Source organism: Miniopterus schreibersii, assembly GCF_964146895.1.
Source record: "Miniopterus schreibersii genome assembly, chromosome: 10".
Lineage (NCBI taxonomy): Eukaryota > Metazoa > Chordata > Mammalia > Chiroptera > Miniopteridae > Miniopterus > Miniopterus schreibersii.
Genome location: NC_138110.1, coordinates 61,530,716 through 61,549,911, shown reverse-complemented (window position 1 = coordinate 61,549,911; position 19,196 = coordinate 61,530,716). Strand labels below are relative to the sequence as shown.

The 19,196-nt window shown below is 42.6% G+C and overlaps 1 protein-coding gene across 1 annotated transcript in view; it reads left to right on the top strand.

Moving 5' to 3' along the window:
- KIF3B (kinesin family member 3B) overlaps positions 1 to 19,196 on the top strand; it is a 35,048-nt gene that overhangs the window by 12,338 nt on the left and 3,514 nt on the right. The window contains exons 2-8 of the mRNA XM_081149856.1: positions 8,335 to 9,780; positions 12,953 to 13,054; positions 13,271 to 13,393; positions 13,501 to 13,619; positions 15,671 to 15,784; positions 16,414 to 16,519; positions 18,456 to 18,634. Coding sequence (XP_081005982.1) covers positions 8,392 to 9,780; positions 12,953 to 13,054; positions 13,271 to 13,393; positions 13,501 to 13,619; positions 15,671 to 15,784; positions 16,414 to 16,519; positions 18,456 to 18,634 — 2,132 coding nt within the window. The 5' untranslated portion in view covers positions 8,335 to 8,391. The remainder of the gene's footprint in view (positions 1 to 8,334; positions 9,781 to 12,952; positions 13,055 to 13,270; positions 13,394 to 13,500; positions 13,620 to 15,670; positions 15,785 to 16,413; positions 16,520 to 18,455; positions 18,635 to 19,196) is intronic.

Sequence of the window (19,196 nt, the reverse complement as noted above, 5' to 3'; positions counted from 1 at the left end):
TATGATGAAAAGTCTCTGTTCCACTCTTGGCCCTCAGCCACCCAGTTCTTCTCCCTACAGATGCCACCATTGTTGTTATCTGGCTCTTGTATATCCTTATAGATGTTTTTTACTCACATATAGAACTAGTCCCTCAACACAAATCTTAAGTCCTTTTAAAGTTCTGCAGGGCAGTGATGTTATTTTTCAACTGGAGATGAGTAGTCTTGTTTTGAAAATTGTGGTAACTCCCATTGTAATAACTGGCCATCTTCGGAACCAGGGACTCAGAGTTGACTTTCTCTCTTGGTGTGGTTCAGGGATTGCAAACAAGGAATTCTGATACTTCAAAACAATTAGCAACCATTGTGAAAGGAGATGAGGTGGATAGAGCAGAAACAGCTGTTTCCCCTGGGAGAAACCTGCACAGGGTGATAGTTTGGACTGTGTAATAAGGGAGTCACTTTTTTTTTTTTTTAATGTCTATTGATTTCAGAGAGAGGAAGGTAGTGGGAGAAACATCAATGATGATGATGAGAGAGCCATTGATCAGATGCCTCCTTCAGGCCCCTTACTGGGATCCAGCCGGAAACCGGGCATGAGCCCTGACCGGGAATAGAACTGAGATCTCCTGGGTCCTAGGTCGATGCTCAGCCGCCGAGCCACTTGGGCCCGGCATATGAGGGAGTCACTTTTACCTTCTTGCCCCCCAGTGTTGTAGTGCTTTTTTGACGGCCCTTGTGACCTATGGCTCCGGCTGCCTTTCACACACTAGAGTCCTTGAAACTCCAAGCCAGGCAAGGCAGTTGGGAGGTGGTTCTCCTGGGACACATTGATTAAAAAACGTCTATTAGTATGTCAAGCCGCTTGCAGTCCCAAGCTCCCAGCCAATCACAAACGTACTTTATGTCTAACTTCCGTCGTTTCGAATCAATGAAAAAAAAAAAAAATACTACAGATTTCGTGCGGTGCCTGCAGATTGGTTTTTTGCCGGCAGGCAGTTGCGAGGCAGTGCTATTTCTTTCTCTTCCGCTTGGCGACAGCGCCTGAAGCTGGCGGAAAAAACCAAAGCTCTGTTTGAGCTTAGTGCACCGGGCTGGGCAGTATTGGTTTTAATACTCTTGTCTGTTTTTTAACCGCTTTTCCAGCCTTGCCGAAGCAAGGCCTCCAAAAATTAGGTTGCCTCCCAAAAAAAAAATGGGAGAGAGAGAGTATGCTACGTCCTGTTTTGACTGCGTGCATTCAATTTCGTAAACTGCTTTTCATTTATGGTGAGCATTTTCCATGTCATTGCAGCAAGACCTTGGTAAATGTCATTTTAAAAGATGGACTAGCATGGTGGACTTTTCTTAATCCCATCATGTGTTCATGAATTTGGTCATAGATAGAGATTCCTGCAGGAGCCAGGCGGGAAGTATAAATGAGCAAAGCATGATGGGTATGAGACAGCAGGGCGTGGGGGCGGGGAGGTATAGAGAGGCACCTGTTGCTCAGTTCACATTGCTGCCACTTGGGGCGTGGTATCCCATTCTTCCAGAGAAGCAGAAAAATCTGCCTTTTTCTTTTCTTTTTTTTGAGAAGACGGGAAGGAGGGAGGGGGAGAAGGGAAGGGAGAAAGGGGAAGGGAGGGGAAGAAACAAAAAACAAACCTCGATGTGAGAGAGAAACACTGATCTGTTGCCTCCCACAAGTGCCCTCACCGAAAGAACCCACAGCCTGGGTATGTACCTTTGCCAGGAATTGAACCCACTACTTTTTGGTGTGTGGGATGACGTTCCAACTGAGCTACACCAGCCAGATGTTTTCTGTTTTTTGTTGTTCTTTTAAAAATGTGAGCCCGGTTGGGTGGCTCAGTGGTTGAAGCATCATCCCATATACCAAAAGGATGTGGGTTTGATTCCTCCTTAGGGCTCATACCCAGGTTGTGGGTTCCATCCTGGTTGGGGCAGATAGGGTAGGCAGACAATTGATGTTTTCTCACGTGGATGTTTTCTCTTTCTCTCTCTCTCTCAAAACCAGTAACAAATATATCCTTGGGTGAGGATTTTTTTTAAAAAGTAAGATGGGTGGGATTTTTTTTTTTTTAAGAAATTTTAAACATTTGGAGAATAAATAGGAAACAGCCAGAATTGACAGTTAACATTTTCTCTTATTTCCTTCCAGCCTCATTCCCCCACTTTTTATTGTTTTGGAAGAGAAATGATAAAATATTATTGATAAAATTGAAACATCTTTCCCATTTCTAGTCCCCTTCTCCACAGTTGCTCTGCCCAGTATCATAAATCATTGTATATCCTCTTGTCCTATTTTTTATACTTATATAGAAATGAGCACCATAGTGTTTTATGTTTTTAATTATAATTATTACTCTGTAGCTTGCTTTTTTACTCAACCTTTTTATATATCCATGTAAATATATACAGTGTGGGGCAAAACTATGTTTACAGTTGTTCAAATGGAAAATAATACAATAATGAATAAGTAATAATTTAACAATAAACTCTGTGTTTTGCATACAACTGTAAACCCACTTTTTTCCCCATCCTGTAACACTCTTAATTCAGTGTTGGCAGACTTTCTGTAAAAGATCAGGTAGTAAATAGTTTAGGTTTTGTGGGCCATACTATTTCTGCTGCACCTACTCCTATTTTATAGCTAATGCAGCCATACATAGATAATATGTAAACAAAGGATTATAGCTGTGTTACAATAAAACTTTGTTTACAAAACAGGCTGTGGGCCAGATTTGGCCTGTGGGCTGTAGTTTGCTGACTCCTGCTCTAATTTATTCCTTTTAATTACTGAATAGTTTACTGTTTATAATATGAGCATATCATATTTTATTTTTTGATTCCCCTATAAATGGATTTTTAGGTTGTTTTCAGTTTTCCTCCTATTTTAACTGTGCTTCAAAAAGCATCTTTGTGCCTCTGTGCGAAGGTTTTTCACTAAGACATACACATATATAAAAGTGGAATTGCTGAAGGGTTTTTTCTCTTTCTATTTTAACCAGAGGTGGGTCAAATAAAATGCTTCAGGTAGAATGTGGCCAGTTTCTGACCTTTATCCTAGAATCTCTACAGGAAGCCAATAGTTGTTGAGAAGTCAATCCACACCTAGTTCTAGAATTTGAGGTAAGACTTCATGAGAACTAGCAAAGGTGAGAGTGTATATGAATCCAAACAGGGAAGAGGTAGAGAGTGGTCTGGAAGAATGTGGCTTTCCTGAGAAATGTGTAACTGATTTCTGCTGAGGACAAAGAGATGAAGTTGTGGAAAAACTCAATTTTTCACGTGCAGTAGCCATTAAAACGGTACTTGTTAACATCAGAATGACAGGTTCTAGTAGAAAAAGAATTTAGGATGAAGGTGATGAGCTGCTGACCGGTGGTTCCGTCATTCCTGGCAATCCCCTTAGTTCCTCTAAAGATTTATCACTGTAATTGGACCAGTAGAAGAAGAGTAAGGAAGGTAATAAAGTAAAGAGAGTAGCAAGGCATTCCTTCCAAGAAAACCCTCTTTTTTGAGGCTGACCCAGAGGAAGACTTTAAGCCCTGGTGGCAGGAAATTAAATTAGTCCATCTTCCTGAAATAATACATCAATAAGACATGACTAGTTCAGTTGAGCTCAGTGAGTTCAGAAAAGAAATGGTGTTCTGTGTGCTGAGTTGAGATTTAATTAAGGGGACTGGAGCTTTGGGAATTCCTTCTTTTTAAAAGATTTTTAAGAATATTGTAGGTCATTATCATTCTTTTGTTTTTATTGTTTTGGAGAGCTCAAAAAATACAGGGGGCTGTAACAGAAGCAGCTGAACATCAGTCAGCCTGCTGCAGGCTTTTTTTAACGAGCTTGGGGACACATTGTTTTGATAGGTGAAAGCTGGACAGCTCTGCCCCTTCTGGGGTCTGTAGTGCAGAAGAATGGGTCATCTTCGATGACCCGTTCCCCACCCACCCCCTTACCTTTCTGTTACTCCTTCAAGTCAGGGATCTTGCCTGTCTGTACCACGCACTGCAGCAGAGACCTCCCCACAGGAGGCTAAGGGCATGGGATTTGAGCTTGGCACCTAGACGTTTTGTTGTTATTCCTCACCCGAGGACATTTTTTCCATTGCCTTTCAGAGAGTGGAAGGGAGGGAGGGAGAGGGAGAGAAGGGGAGAGAGAGAAAAACATCTCTGCGAGCGAGACACATCCATTGGTGGCCTCCCTCGAGTGCCCCGACCAGGGCCAGGGATCGAACATGCAACCCAGGTATGTGTCCCTGACCGGGAAACGAACCTGAGGCCCTTCAGTGTGTGGGCGACGCCCTACCCACTAAGCCACACCAGCCAGGGCGGCACCTAGACATTTCGTTCAAACGGAGGGAGAGACAGGCAAGGGATTAGCCACAGCTGTAGCCTGGAGCCATTCCCTGGGAAAGAAGACTCGGCAGGCGGACTGGCCGTTCCAACACCTGGTTCCTTCTCTTCGGGCAAAAATTTAATAGCATCTAGAAGGGGATGGGTGAAAGGGCTGCCTTTTACATAGTTTTCTTTAAATGGCTTGACATTTGCCCAGCTGGAGTGGCTTAGTTGATTGAAAGTTGTCTTGTGCACCAGAAGGTTGCTGGTTCGGGTCGCATACCTGCCTTGCGTATCCCTGGTTGGGGCACGTACAGAAAGCAACAGAAAGATGTTTCTCTCTTTCTCCGCCTCCCCCTCCTTCCTCCTCTTCACTCTCTCTAAAAAAAAAAAAAAAAAAAAAATCAGTGGAAAAAAATCCTCTAGTGGGGATTTACAAAAACAAACAAACCAAAAATTGGCTTGAGATTTACTTCTAATTGAACATTAGTTAGGTATTTGGATCTCAATTTAATCTGATTTATTTTTTTAGGATGATGACTCCCAATGGAAGAAGGGAAAATGCTAATCTAGTGATGTTTAATGCCTAAAATTAGGGCTGACTGGTAATCTCTAGAATGACCCTTTGCCAGGTCATTTAGATGGATGTGTTAATTATTTTTAATCCAGCTTTATATTAGTTCACAAAGCACTTCCATCTTTCTAAGTGCCTATTAGTCTCATAATCATTTAAAGCAGGAGTGGGGAACCTTTTTTCTGCCAAAGGTCATTTGTATATTTATAATATTATTCACAGGCCATACAAAATTATCAACTTAAAAATTAGCTATGAAAAGAGCTCCTTGCCCGGCTGGCATGGCTCAGTGATTGAGCATCAACCTATGATCCAGGAGATCGAAGTTAGATTCCCGGTCAGGGCACATGCCCGGGTTGCGGGCTTGATCCCCCGTAGGGGGCATGCAGGAGGCAGCTGATCAATGACTCTCTCATCATTGATGTTTCTATTTCTCTCCCTCTCCTTCCCTCTCTGAAATCAATAAAGAGATATTTTTTTAAAAAAAGCTCCTAGATTTATTGAATTTCGAGTTCCACCTGTGGTTGCCTTGGCAGGGCCAGACCAAAATATTCGTGGCCATATATGGCCCACAGTTTGGACATTCCCCATCCCTCATTTAAAGGAAGAACAGTGATTCCAGTTTTACAGATTTTACAGAAAAGGGGTTCAGGGAGGGTAAGAGGTTTTCCGCTTCTTTATTCTAGACAACATTATTTTATTACATGTAACAACTAAGAAGTATGAAAACAGCTTTTTATGTTTCCATGTGCTAAGCAGCAGAACAGTTTTTTTAATGAAAGATCAATGGGAGACATACTGACTTTCACTGTTTATTAAGCTTCAGCATGTATGCCTAGAGTGGCCAGCCACTGCTTCACATTGGCCCTCTCCCTTTTGTTGGCAGGGAATAGGTCATTCTCACAAATAAAAAATATATCGTATCACTGCTGTAAGTGTCTATTAAAATTACAAATGCATATGTCTTGTAATCCAGGAATTGCACTTTTAGAAATTTATGTTACACATACTTTCCCACACATGAAAGGTTGTGTTCCTAGGTTTTTCATAGGAAAAATCAGAAACAGCTGAAGTGCTAGGGTAGTGGTTAAATAAATTATGATGCTTCCATACAGTGGGATATATAGCTGCTTTCATAAAGAATGAGGCAGCTTTAGATTTCCTGAAGAAACAAACTCCAAGATACATGGTTTAGTGAGAAAAAGAAGATGCAGGACACTGCATTACTGTGTATAACATACTATGCTTGTGTACAAAGGGAGGGGGAAAGTATATGTTAATACATACTTGCTTGTTATACATTAGCTCAGGAAGATTAAAACCTAATAACACTGCCTCATGGGCAGGGAACTGAGTGGTTGGAAAGCAGGTGAAGTAGAGGGAACTGTCACCCAAGGGCCTTTTGAATCAAGAACCATGTGAATTACCTATTTAAAAAACCCTGCACTGAGGTTTTCAGGAGTTTGAGGTCCTTGCTCCCTACTTCTTCCAAAAGACTCTAATCACCCTTTCTTCTGTTCCTTGAGTTTTCTGGCACCAAATGAAGATTTATTTATTTATTTATTTATTTATTTATTTATTTATTTATTTATTTATTTATTTATAATCCTCTCCCGAGGATATTTCTTCCATTGCTTTTTAGAGAGTGGATGGGAGGGAGGGGAAAAGAGAGAGAAGGAGAAATATCGATGTGAGAGAGACACATTGACTGGTTGCCTCCCGCACCTGCCCCGACCGAGGCTAAGATCGAACCTGCAACGTAGGTACTTGCCCTTGACGCTGAAACCACTGAGCTTACCGGCTAGGGCTATTTTCTTATTTGCATTCAAAGTGTATTAAATTTGTTGATTAGGTAATTGCTTTCTATGTAATGTGTTATCTCACATCCTCATTTATTTGAATACATTTTGCACAAACCATTGTTTATGATTTTGGAATGGAAAAGTATTATCAGCACAAGATAGGAAATTCAAACAGTACAAAGGAGCATACAGTGGGAAGTTTTGTGTGTTTTTTATCTCTGTAGACCTCTGAGTCCCCTAGGCCCATAGTTCCCCTGCAGGCTGCTACTATTACTGCTTTTACGTGTGTACTTCTAATAATGTGGTCTGCATATCAAGCATAAACATGCATATATCCCCCTCCTAACGCACTGTGTAAACTATACGATACACACTGTTCCTCATCTAGTTTTTCCACTTAACATATCTTAGTATAGGGCTACATTTAGATCAGCACATTCTTTTTAGTAACTGCATAGGATTCCACTACATATGTTAACCCTTTGCAGTCGTTTGTCTACTCTCAGCCACCAAAGCTTTTTTACCTTTCCGGTCGTATGTCTGCTCTCAGCCACCACAACAAGGAACCGTACGAATCTTAACTCTATTCATTCATGTATCAGTTCATAATTTCTCTTGTTTATCCTTCATAATCTTGCATGTTATGTATCACTCCTCTTTCAGTGGAAATTAATTCCGACCAGTACGACACCCATGTCCAAATTTAATATGACCCCAAAGGGTTAAATATATTTAATTTATTTAATCAGCCCCCTTTTGATGGGAATTGGGGTTATCCATAGTCTACTGCTGCCACAACAAATATCCTTGTATCTGTAAGATAAATTGTTAGCGTTGCAACTGCTAGATCAAAAGTATGTGCATTTAAAATTTTGATAGAGCCCGGCTGGGCGTGGCTCAGCGGTTGAGCATCGACCTAGGATCCAGGCGATCAGGGTTCGATTCCCGGTCAGGGCACATGCCCAGGTTGCGGGCTCGATCAATGACTCTCTCATCATTGATGTTTCTATCTCTGTCTCTCCCTCTCCCTTCCTCTCTCTGAAATCAATAAAGATATATTTAAAAAATAAATAAATAAATAAAATTTTGATAGATGGTTCCAAATTGCTTTATGCAGAGGTTGTAGTAGTTCAACAGGATGTAAGATTACTCAGGCTTCTGAAATGTTTCCAGCTGCCTCAACCTGTAGTATAAGATAAAATATTGGTTGAAGGGAGGACAAGCTAGTTAACACTATTGGTGGATTAGAGTTTTCATTTTTTCCACTGAAGTTGGTTAAGATCCTGTGAGAAAATACAGTGTACTAAAGTTATTAAATGTAGCTGTCAGATATAGTCAGTAGTATTGGGATAACTATGTATGGTGCCAGGTGGGTAGGGTACTGGAATTCCTAGGGGAAATACTTTGTAAAGTATGTGATTGTCTAACCACTACTCTGTACACCTGAAACCAATATAAAATAATAGTGAAAGTAAACTGTAGCTGAAAAATAAAGAAATTAATAAAAGTTTTTAAAAAAGAAAAAAAAGTAGCTATCAGAAGGCTAGCAAGATGAAAGTGACTTGGGTGTGTCAGCTGCTTTTGAGCAGCCTCGAATGACAACTGTACTGCCCTTACTTACTTTTGCTTTTTTTTCTAGGACCTTAGCATCCTGAGACATTCATAGCTTTCAAGGTTGACCTGGTCCAAGTTCATCATGTCCAAGTTAAAAAGCTCAGAGTCAGTCAGGGTGGTGGTTCGCTGTCGGCCCATGAATGGCAAGGAAAAGGCCGCTTCGTATGACAAGGTGGTAGATGTGGATGTGAAGCTGGGGCAGGTGTCTGTGAAGAACCCCAGAGGAGTGACCCACGAAATGCCCAAGACCTTCACCTTTGATGCAGTCTATGACTGGAATGCCAAGCAGTTTGAACTCTATGATGAGACATTCCGACCGCTCGTGGACTCTGTTCTGCAGGGTTTCAATGGGACGATTTTTGCCTATGGACAAACCGGGACTGGGAAAACCTACACAATGGAAGGAGTCCGTGGTGACCCTGAAAAAAGAGGGGTCATCCCTAACTCATTTGATCACATCTTCACCCATATCTCTCGATCCCAGAATCAACAGTACCTGGTCAGGGCTTCTTACTTAGAGATCTACCAGGAGGAGATCCGAGATCTGCTCTCAAAGGATCAGACCAAAAGGCTTGAGCTCAAAGAGAGGCCTGACACTGGAGTGTATGTGAAAGACCTGTCTTCCTTTGTCACCAAGAGCGTGAAGGAAATAGAGCACGTGATGAATGTGGGGAACCAGAACCGTTCGGTTGGTGCTACCAACATGAATGAGCACAGTTCGCGTTCTCATGCAATTTTTGTCATCACCATAGAGTGCAGTGAGGTGGGCCTCGATGGAGAAAACCACATCCGTGTAGGGAAACTGAACCTTGTAGACCTTGCTGGCAGCGAGCGGCAAGCCAAGACCGGTGCCCAAGGGGAAAGACTGAAGGAAGCGACCAAGATCAACCTGTCCCTGTCAGCCTTGGGTAATGTCATCTCTGCCCTGGTGGATGGCAAAAGCACTCACATTCCATATCGGGACTCAAAGCTTACCAGGCTCCTCCAAGACTCTCTCGGTGGCAATGCTAAAACTGTTATGGTGGCCAATGTGGGGCCCGCCTCTTACAATGTGGAAGAGACTCTGACCACTCTGAGATATGCCAACCGTGCCAAAAACATTAAGAACAAGCCAAGAGTCAACGAGGACCCCAAGGATGCCCTTCTTCGAGAATTCCAGGAAGAGATTGCTCGGCTTAAGGCCCAACTGGAAAAACGGTCCATTGGCAGGAAAAAGAGGCGAGAGAAGCGGAGGGAGGGCGGCGGGGAAGAGGAGGAGGAGGAGGGGGAGGAGGGCGAGGAGGAAGGCGACGAGAAGGACGACTACTGGCGAGAACAGCAGGAGAAGCTGGAGACTGAGAAGCGGGCCATCGTCGAGGACCACAGCCTGGTTGCAGAGGAGAAGATGAAGCTGCTGAGAGAGAAGGAGAAGAAGATGGAGGACCTGCGGCGCGAGAAGGATGCTGCTGAGATGCTGGGCGCCAAAATCAAGGTACTAGGCCCTTCCCTTCCTGGGCCCCTTTGTTTCTTTCAAAGCCTTTTGCTTTATAAAAAGAAAAAAATGATATGAGGGATGATGTATCTAGTGCCGATAAACATTTGTCGAATTGTATTGAATGAAAAACAAAAATTTTTCTAAATTAAAAAAAATTAAATTTTGAATTCACAGTAAGAATAATTATTACATATGTGCAAGGTATAAAAAGCAGCGATAAAACTAACACCCACGTTACCCTCCACCCACCCAGTGTAACAAACAGAACAACAGCCATGTCTTTACAAATCCTTTGTGTGTCCCCCCACCAGGTAACCATTATCTTGGATTTGTTGGTTTATTTTCTTTATAGTTTCCCATATATGTATATATCTCTAAGTTAAAGATAGTTTTAGTTTCACATCGTTTTTTACTTTTATATAAATGGATTCTCACTGCTGCAATTTGCTTTTATTCACTCAATATTATGTTAATGAGATTTACCCATATTGATGCCTGACCTGTGATTCATTCATTATTACTGTTCGGAGAATTCCGAGTATTCCATTCTCCTGAGACTGTGGGTTGTTTCCTTTTTCTGCTATGAACATTCTTGTACTTGGCTCCAGGAGAACATGTTCATACAAGAATTACTTGTCTGGCACCGCTAGGTCCTAGAGTATGAGCAGCTTCGACTTTACTAGATGATAAGTTGTTTTCTAAAGTGGCCCCGTGAATTGAAACTTCCACCAGGAGCCTACGAGATCAGGTTGCTTCTCATCCTTACCAACACTTGTGATCATCAGACTTTTTTTGTATATCTAGTAAATATAAAATGGTAACTCATTGTGGCTTATATATATTTTAAAATTGATTTTTAGAGAAAGAGGAAGGGGGGGAGAGAGAAACATCAATTGGCTGCCTCCTGCACGCCCCCTACTGGGGATTGAGCCCACATCCCAGGCATGTGCCCTGACTGGGAATCGAACCGGCAACCCCTCAGTGCACAGGAGAACACCCAACCAACGGAGCCACACCAGCCAGGGCTCAGTGTGATTTTAATATGCAGTGCAGTGATCACACAAGATACAGAACAGTTTCATCACCCCACAAATGCTCCCTGTAGTCAAACCCTCCCCCAACCTCCAACCCTGTGTGCCAGGGTAGTACTCTAGAGCAAGGAGGCTCCCTGTGTTGAATCTTCTCCCTGGTGGCCTTGTACTGCTCCATCAGGTGCTTGGACCCTGGCTGCCGCAGGGCTTTAATGGCAGAGGAGGGTGCAGAGCTATCCCTGGCATCCTAGGATGACTACTGCCAGACCACAAGCCAGAATTCCTTTGACATGTTGAGTGGGTTCTATTGCATTGGATTTATGCAAACTTTTGATTTCTACTCTAAAATGTATCTATGTTTATTAATTTAAAAATGACAAGTGATCTCTCTCTCACCTCCCCTTCCCTTACTATATGAAGCCATACTTTATCTGTGGCTCACAGTGGCCCTTACACAGAGCTGGGTACTAATTTACTTCAGACACAGGGGTCCTTACCAGGACTTTCAAGACGTAATGTAAAAATGGATTCGTGTACAAAGTAATTAGGAGGTAATTTTGTTCCAGGGAAGGGCTTTCTATGGGGTTCCATTATGTCAAACACCACGTCACCCCTCCTTGCTCCTGCAGTGAAGTGTAACTGGGAGTGCCCATGTTTGATTTGTGTGCTGTGTTTTAGGATCACTTCTGTTATTCAGGCTCGGGAACGCCTAGACTCCCTAAACTACCTGGTGTATTTAGGCAACTCTCAGAAGCCCAGTGTGGCCGGACTCAGCATTACCTCAAGATCACTGAATCTCTTAACACAGCTTTGGTGATTCATACTGATAGCTTTGTTTATGGGAGAATGACATTACTTCTGTCTTTCCCAACCCCTCACTGCTATAAAATCATAGGACAAAAGAATTTAGAGCTGGAAGGTGTGTGTGTGTGGCAGGCGAGTGGGTGTTAAATGGGAGTAGCAATCAGTCCAGCCTCTTTATTTTAAGAGTCAAGGAAACAGTCTCACAGACACATTGAAAGATGGCAGCAGGGCTACAGTTAATGTTAATAAGTTTCTTAAAAGCAAGGTTGTGGAGCTTTTGGATTCCATGCTTTTCAGGTGCAAATCATCCCAGTGTCTTCAACAAGCATCTAAATGTTGAAGGCTCCCAGTCTATATAACCAACCCAGAACTGTCTCCTAACATCCAAGCTGATACCCTCAGCCTACTAGACATTTCCACAGAGATGCCCCCAGGCACCCAGAACCTGCCTACCTTTTTCTCAAACTAGACAGACTCCTAGGATCTGCCTCTCCCTCTCCCTTAGGGCCCAGTCAGTCCCACCGCCTCTGACTCCTGTCTCATTAGGATCTCTTGGACCCATCATCCCCATTGCTTTCCCCACCACTACTGCCCTAGCCCAGGCCTGGACCCTCAGAACAGCTGCCTGTCTGGTCTCCCTGCACTCAGCCTACCCTTTTCCACTCATTCTTCTTGTGGCATGGGAGTAATGTTTCTAAAACATAAATCTGATTGTGTGCCATCATGCTCAAAGAACATGACAGTGTTTGCTGCTGTTCTCAGGATCAAGTTTAGTCTCCCATAACAGAGCTTTGAGGTTGTTGAACCGACTGACCCCTGATTGCTTTGCCAACTTCATGTATCACCACTCCCTATCCTACCCTCTCACACAAATATTTTTTTCTTAGTTGATTCCTATTTTTGCTTCAGCACTCTGTGCAGATGTCCCTGAGACAGGAAGCTTTCCCTGACCCCTCCAAAAGCCTGAATTCTCTCTCCCTCAGTGTGCCCCTCCCATTATTACTTGGTCTTTTCCTCATGATGGCTTCTGACACATATGGTAAGAGCCTGCTTACTTGTCTGTGGCCCTCAGTGGACTCTCAGCTTTGTGATTCATACTGAAAACATTTTTTTTAAAGAAAGCTGAAGTTTGTGTATGTCTGGAGAAGCAATATCTTCAGCATTCGCAAGGTGGAGCCACCTCAGACCCATCCCAGTGATGCACAGGACACAGCTGAACACAATATATTTTCCCCCCAGAGTGCACCCCCTTTGGCCCATTCCAAGCTTCCTGTGAGGAGGTAATTTCTGAGGGAGATCATTCACAAGATGGATTCTACTTTTTTCTCATTCAGGCCATGGAGAGTAAGCTGCTTGTTGGAGGAAAAAATATAGTAGATCATACCAATGAACAGCAGAAAATCCTGGAGCAAAAACGACAGGAAATTGCAGAGCAGGTAACTTTTCATACCTTTTTGGGGAGAATGTGGTGGGGTAAGGCACGTTCATGCTACAAAGCAAGTATCTCTTATATTAGACTCTTCAAAGGGAATGGAAGTGAGCTGTGGTCGTTCCTTCCTAGTGGGAGACCCTGATCTGGAGCAGCCCTGCCCTATTATTCTTGTATAGACATTGTCCCTAGGCAAGCTGATGAATTTTGGAATGTTGCTCAGAAACGTCGAGAAAGAGAAATCCAGCAACAGATGGAAAGTCGAGATGAGGAGACCTTGGAACTTAAAGAGACATACAGCTCGTTGCAACAAGAGGTGGACATCAAGACCAAAAAACTCAAAAAGGTATAAAAGGAACAAGACCAGGGAGAGGTGTCTTGAGGCTTGGGGGAAAGGGCGAGCTCATTGTCTGGAGAGCTGCCCTCCTCAACTGCCTCTCCCCTGGGTTCCAGCTCTTCTCCAAGCTTCAGGCAGTGAAGGCAGAGATCCACGATCTCCAGGAAGAGCACATCAAGGAGCGTCAGGAGCTGGAGCAGACTCAGAATGAGCTCACCAGGGAGCTGAAACTCAAGTAAGTTCTGGGTCTTCCATGGCGCCCCAGCCACTTGCTGGGTTGTTGTTTGTTAAGTAAGAAACACTTCCCTGAGGACAGGGCCCCTTCTCTCCAGCTCATCTCCTGCCACTTTGTCATCTCTTTATTGTTGAGAAAGTCACTTTCTGTCTCTGGGCTTCATCTGTTAACTGAATGATTTCACCAGATGATCTCCAAGTTTCCTTTCACTCTGCCTTCCTAAAGCTTTTCAAGACTCTGGCCTCACCTTTATCTATTGATAAGGAGTCTTTTATTAACTGGAATTTTCTGAATGGTATAAAGAATACTCAAATGCCCATCACCCAGATTCAGTGATAAACCATCTTTTGTCATCTGTCTTTTGTAAAAATATTTTAAAGCAAATTTTATCTCATGTTATGTCACTCCTACATATTTACATACATAACCACAATGCTATTTTTAAAAGGCTTCATTGAAATATAATTCACAAACCTTACAGTTCACCTATTTAAAGTATACAAGTCAGTTTTAAAAATATATATATTTACCCTGGCCAGGTAGCTCAGCTGGTTAGAGTGTTGTCCCGATATGCCAAAGTTGTGGGTTTCAATCCCTGGGCACGGCACATACAGGAAACAACCAATGAGTGCACGAATGAGTGGAACAGCAAATCGATGTTTTTCTCTCTCTCTCCCCCCTTCTTCTCTCTAACATCAATAATTTTTTAAGCCTGGCCGGGCGTGGCTCAGTGGTTGAGCATCAACCTAGGATCCAGGCTATGGGGGTTCGATTCCCGGTCAGGACACATGCCCGGGTTGTGGGCTCTACCCCCATTCAGGGGTGTGCAGGAGGCAGCCAATCAATGACTCTCTCATGATTGATGTTTCTCTCTCTCTCTCTCTCCCCCTCCTTTCCTCTCTCTGAAATCAATAAAGATATGCTTAAAAATAATAATAATAATTTTTTTAAAAAGGTTGAAATAAAAAAAATTTAAATGTATGTACCAATCCTCTTTCTAGGTATGCGCACCTGGAGAAAGATAAGAACAAAATATGGCAAAATATTAATAATAGCTATCTCTGCATAGTGATATTGTGTGCAGTGATATTTTTCAAATTTCCTAATGTGTAAATAGGCCCTTTAAAATCAGAAAAAAACTAAATGTATGGTATGAAAAATAATTTCTTAAATGTCAGATAAAATGAAGAGAAAATTTTATCTCTCCAAAATACTGTATTTTTTCTCTAAAGAAGGTGTTTTTATTGTTATAGCTCTTACATCTTTTAACTAAAAAGTGATTCAACCTGTTTCTTACAGCCAGTACCCTTCACCTCTGGTGTTTGTTGTGCATCTCTCTCACGTTAACACCCCTTTGACATTGTTCTTCCCTAAGGTTTTGAAAGAGTGAATGCAGAGATGTGGCAGGAGATAGTCATCACCATGGCGAGACACAATCCAGTGGGCTCCAGTTTCATTGTTTGCCATGTTCCCTGGTCACTTCTCACGCAGCCTTGTGTCAGGAATGGTTTCCATTCTGAGAAGTCTAAGGGACTGAAATCCATTTGGTTCTGTTCTTTGTCCTGATGATTAGAATGTGGAATTTTCCATCTCTGGCAACAATCCCAGGGATTGGAGGAAGGCAGTTAAATTTCTAACCTGTTTTCAGCATATTGAAGTTAATGAGCTGGGTTAGCAGTACCAGTCGCCCTCCAAAAGGTACTTCAAAGAGCACAGGTCACTCCAATATGGCCCAGGCACCACCTCCCTCTTCAGTTCTTTCACCTCAAGCTGCTCCTCCTTGGGCAGAAGTGACCTCTCCATATTTCTAGGGCAGACAACTGTCAGCACCTGTCATACCTAAGAGTGCTGCACTGTCACCTCTCTGTTTCAGGCAGGGATCAAGTGTCATGCGTGTCTGTATCACAGTTCTTTGTATGATGGTACACTCATAGTACCTGCTTAGTATATGTTTGCTGAGTGACTTGACTTATCTAATTACTACAGATCTCCAACACTCCACGTGTATTCTTTCTTTATCTGTATTCACCCTTGTATGTGTGCTCTTACAGGCATCTTATTATAGAAAACTTTATCCCTCTGGAAGAAAAAAGTAAAATTATGAATAGATCCTTCTTTGATGAAGAGGAAGATCATTGGAAATTACATCCTATAACCAGACTGGAGTAAGTCACTTGCCTTTAAGTAGACTTAAGGTTAGGAAGAGGGAAAGAATGTTGATAAGCTGGACTTGGCCAGAGGGGTATGGTAAGAATGCAGTTTGATTCATTTAAAGTTGCAACCAGTTGTATCTCTGATTTTGTGATGGTCATAGTTCCATGAGATAAAAGTTTGATGATGAGTACAGTATTAGGAACTGGGAGACTTTGTCACAGTGAACTAATGACCTTTCCCAAGTTCCTCATTTCAGCTTCCCCAGCTGTCAGGTGAAGCGTGCTAGGCCAAGTGAGGGGCAGTACACAGGTGTTATCTTATGTGTCAGTCCGACCCAGCGTTGAGAAGGACTCTCAGTATAGTCTGGGTCCTGCTAGAAAAATGGGAGATGTCTGCCAAGGACGCAGGGGTGGGGAGTGTTGACAGCTATGCTTCATGCCGACCATCTAAGAAAGCAGCTCGGGCAGGTGGTATCAGCAGCTCCTGCATCGCCTCCATGTCAGCCCTCAGTCCAGGGGGTCACTTGCTCCAGGGTCTGTTTAAGCAGGCTCGGGGTCTTCTGGGTGCTGGTTCCACAGGACCAACCCTGGGACTGTGGAACACGCCAGCCAGGGCTTTAACCACTGCAGTCCCTTTCCAGGAATCAGCAGATGATGAAGCGGCCAGTCTCCGCTGTGGGATATAAGAGACCGTTGAGCCAGCATGCGAGAATGTCCATGATGATTCGTCCAGAGGCCCGATATCGGGTGAGGAGATTGTCCTTGCGTTCCTCTGCCCTCTCTTTTAGAGGAGTTTAGATTCATGTAAACCCTTAGCGCCGTTCTGCAAAGTCACAGTTTTCATCCTGACTCTTTCCAGAGGCACCTGAGGAAACTTATATTAACATAACAATTTTAACAAAAAATAACAAATAAAAAAAACAGCAACAAATCATTATACATAAAAAGGTAAAATAGAATGAGGTTTAGAAAATCAGGACTAGGGAAGGAGGAGAGTACAAGCATCCTGCCCATAATGGCCAATAAACATTAATGATGAGCTTTAGGATCGCCTGTGGGAAGCCTGGGAAGAGTGCTGGTGTCAGTGACGGGAGATGGAGATGTGCTGAAGGAGTTACGGTACTTCCATTTAACATAAAGTGGGGCAGTCATGTAGTTATTTAAAGTGCCATAATTAAGGCCCATTTAATGACCCAAACATATAATAATATTGTATGTGCTTCTATTTATAAGCTCTTGCTGTGTGCCAGGCAGTGTACTCAGTGCTTTATTGCTTTCTCTACTAAACCCTCCCACCTACTCTATGAGTAGTCCTGTGGCTTAGTAGGTAACTGGTAAGTGGATGAACCAGGAGACATGATGTATTGTTATGTTATGAAACAATTGGTACTGCAGGTGTATATGTGAATTAAAAAAATCTGGGGCAAAAATATATAGAAATGTGAACTGGTTATTCCTGGTTAATAGAAGTGCACTCAATTTAAATTTTCTTCTATTTGCTCATCTGTATTTTATAATTCTCAGTAGGGAACCTCTATTTTTTTGATAATGAAAGATTTTCATTTAAAATATTTTTGAGTCTCCCTTGGCAACCACAGCAAAACAGATTAGGATTAGTTAGCTCCTCAGGTGCTGTTCTTCCTGGCATCGAGTTATTTAAAATAAAGGAAAAAAAGCAAAAAAGATATATTAGATAGGGTTTTATATAGTGGAAGATGAATGATGTGTCAGATGCCTCAGAAGCATTTTTCTAGCAGTTTCAGAGGGTGCATATCTTTCTGGTTATTTCATGTCTTAAGCCAAAAACATGCTTTTAAAGCCTACAAATCAAATATGTGGGTTTCCAGGGAGCTAACCTGAGCCAAAGGTAGAATTTAAAGCGGTGGCTCTTAGATGTTTTTAGCAGTAGACCCACTCCATTAAGAGAAATTTTAAGCTGTATCTCAGTATATAAAATTGAGAAATAGAGCCACACCCTCTCCTCACCGTCTCCCTGCAGTGGCCCCTTCTGCCTGCTCTGGAGCGCTGGGGCCTGAACTCCACTGAGTGGGAGGAGCTAGAGGACAAGATGTGTAACCTGGGCTCTTCCTTTATGCATGTGCCTTGGTATGTAGGAGCTAGGAAAAGGCCCACCACAGGATATCAAGTGAAGGAATCTATCCACAAGGCCGATTATGAGGCCTTATTATTTTTATTATTTTTTCCCCCCAGACTGATTTTGAAAATGTGGTTACAGACACTGCCACACACACTCTCCGCACACATACACCATACCTGCCTCCTGCCCTTGGCAACTAAAACATTCACCAAAGCTGCTGTAGGTGGTGAGATTATTCATGATTACTATTTTCTTCTTTATACCTTTTTGTATTTTTACATTGTCTACAACAAGTGGGTTTTACTTAATTTATTATTATTCCCCTTAGGGTATAATACATATTCATTGTTTAAAAAAATTTTTTTTTACAAAAGGAAAATAGAAAAAAGCCTAGAGAAGAAAATAAAAACCATCTGTAATCCCACCAGGAAGAAAGTTACAAAACTACATCACTTCTAGGCAGGTTCTCAGTAGGCTCTGAGTAGCAAGCAATTTGCAGTTCTGTTTTTGGAAAGGGTCTACATTGCTTGTACTCTCATGTCTGATGGGAAACCAACCTAGCTGGTTACGGCTGTGCTTCTGCAGGCAGAAAACATCGTGCTATTAGAGCTGGACATGCCCAGCCGGACCACCAGGGACTATGAGGGCCCCGCCATTGCCCCCAAAGTCCAGGCCGCGTTGGATGCGGCTCTGCAGGATGAAGATGAGATACAGGTGGACGCATCATCCTTTGAAAGTACTGCAAATAAGAAATCCAAGGCCAGGTGAGTGTCTCTTGATGACCTGTGTTTGAATAGAACATGTTTGATCAAGGACAAATGAAAGTAGAGGGTGGCAAGAGTGCTCGTTTATCATAGAATGCTTTACAGAATACACCAGAAAATATTGCCTTATTAACCCTGTGTTTATTCATTTATTACACTAATATTTATGGTTCAGGCATTATGTCAGGTAGACTGAGTACCAGAAAGCCAAATGTGCCAGTTCCTACAGTAAGGAGCTTGTGTTCTAGTGAAATTATATCTAATATTAAATTAAATTCTGGATTAGAAGTTTAAGGAAAACAACTGGTGAAAACCCCAAAATGGAAGAAATTCTACCTGGAAACTTAATATTTTTTTGCCAATTTGGAGAAGACAGTCAAAATAGGACTTAAGTGGAAGAACAATTGCTGAGAATCACACCTTGGCTGGCAGGTCGTGTGGGCCATGTGCAGAGGGCCAGGCTATGCCAGTCTGGTGGTTTCACAGCCGAAAGTAGACTGGCTTTCATGCCACGTTGAAATGTTCATGGCACTTGATGATGGGAAAGGAGTCTGATCTGTGT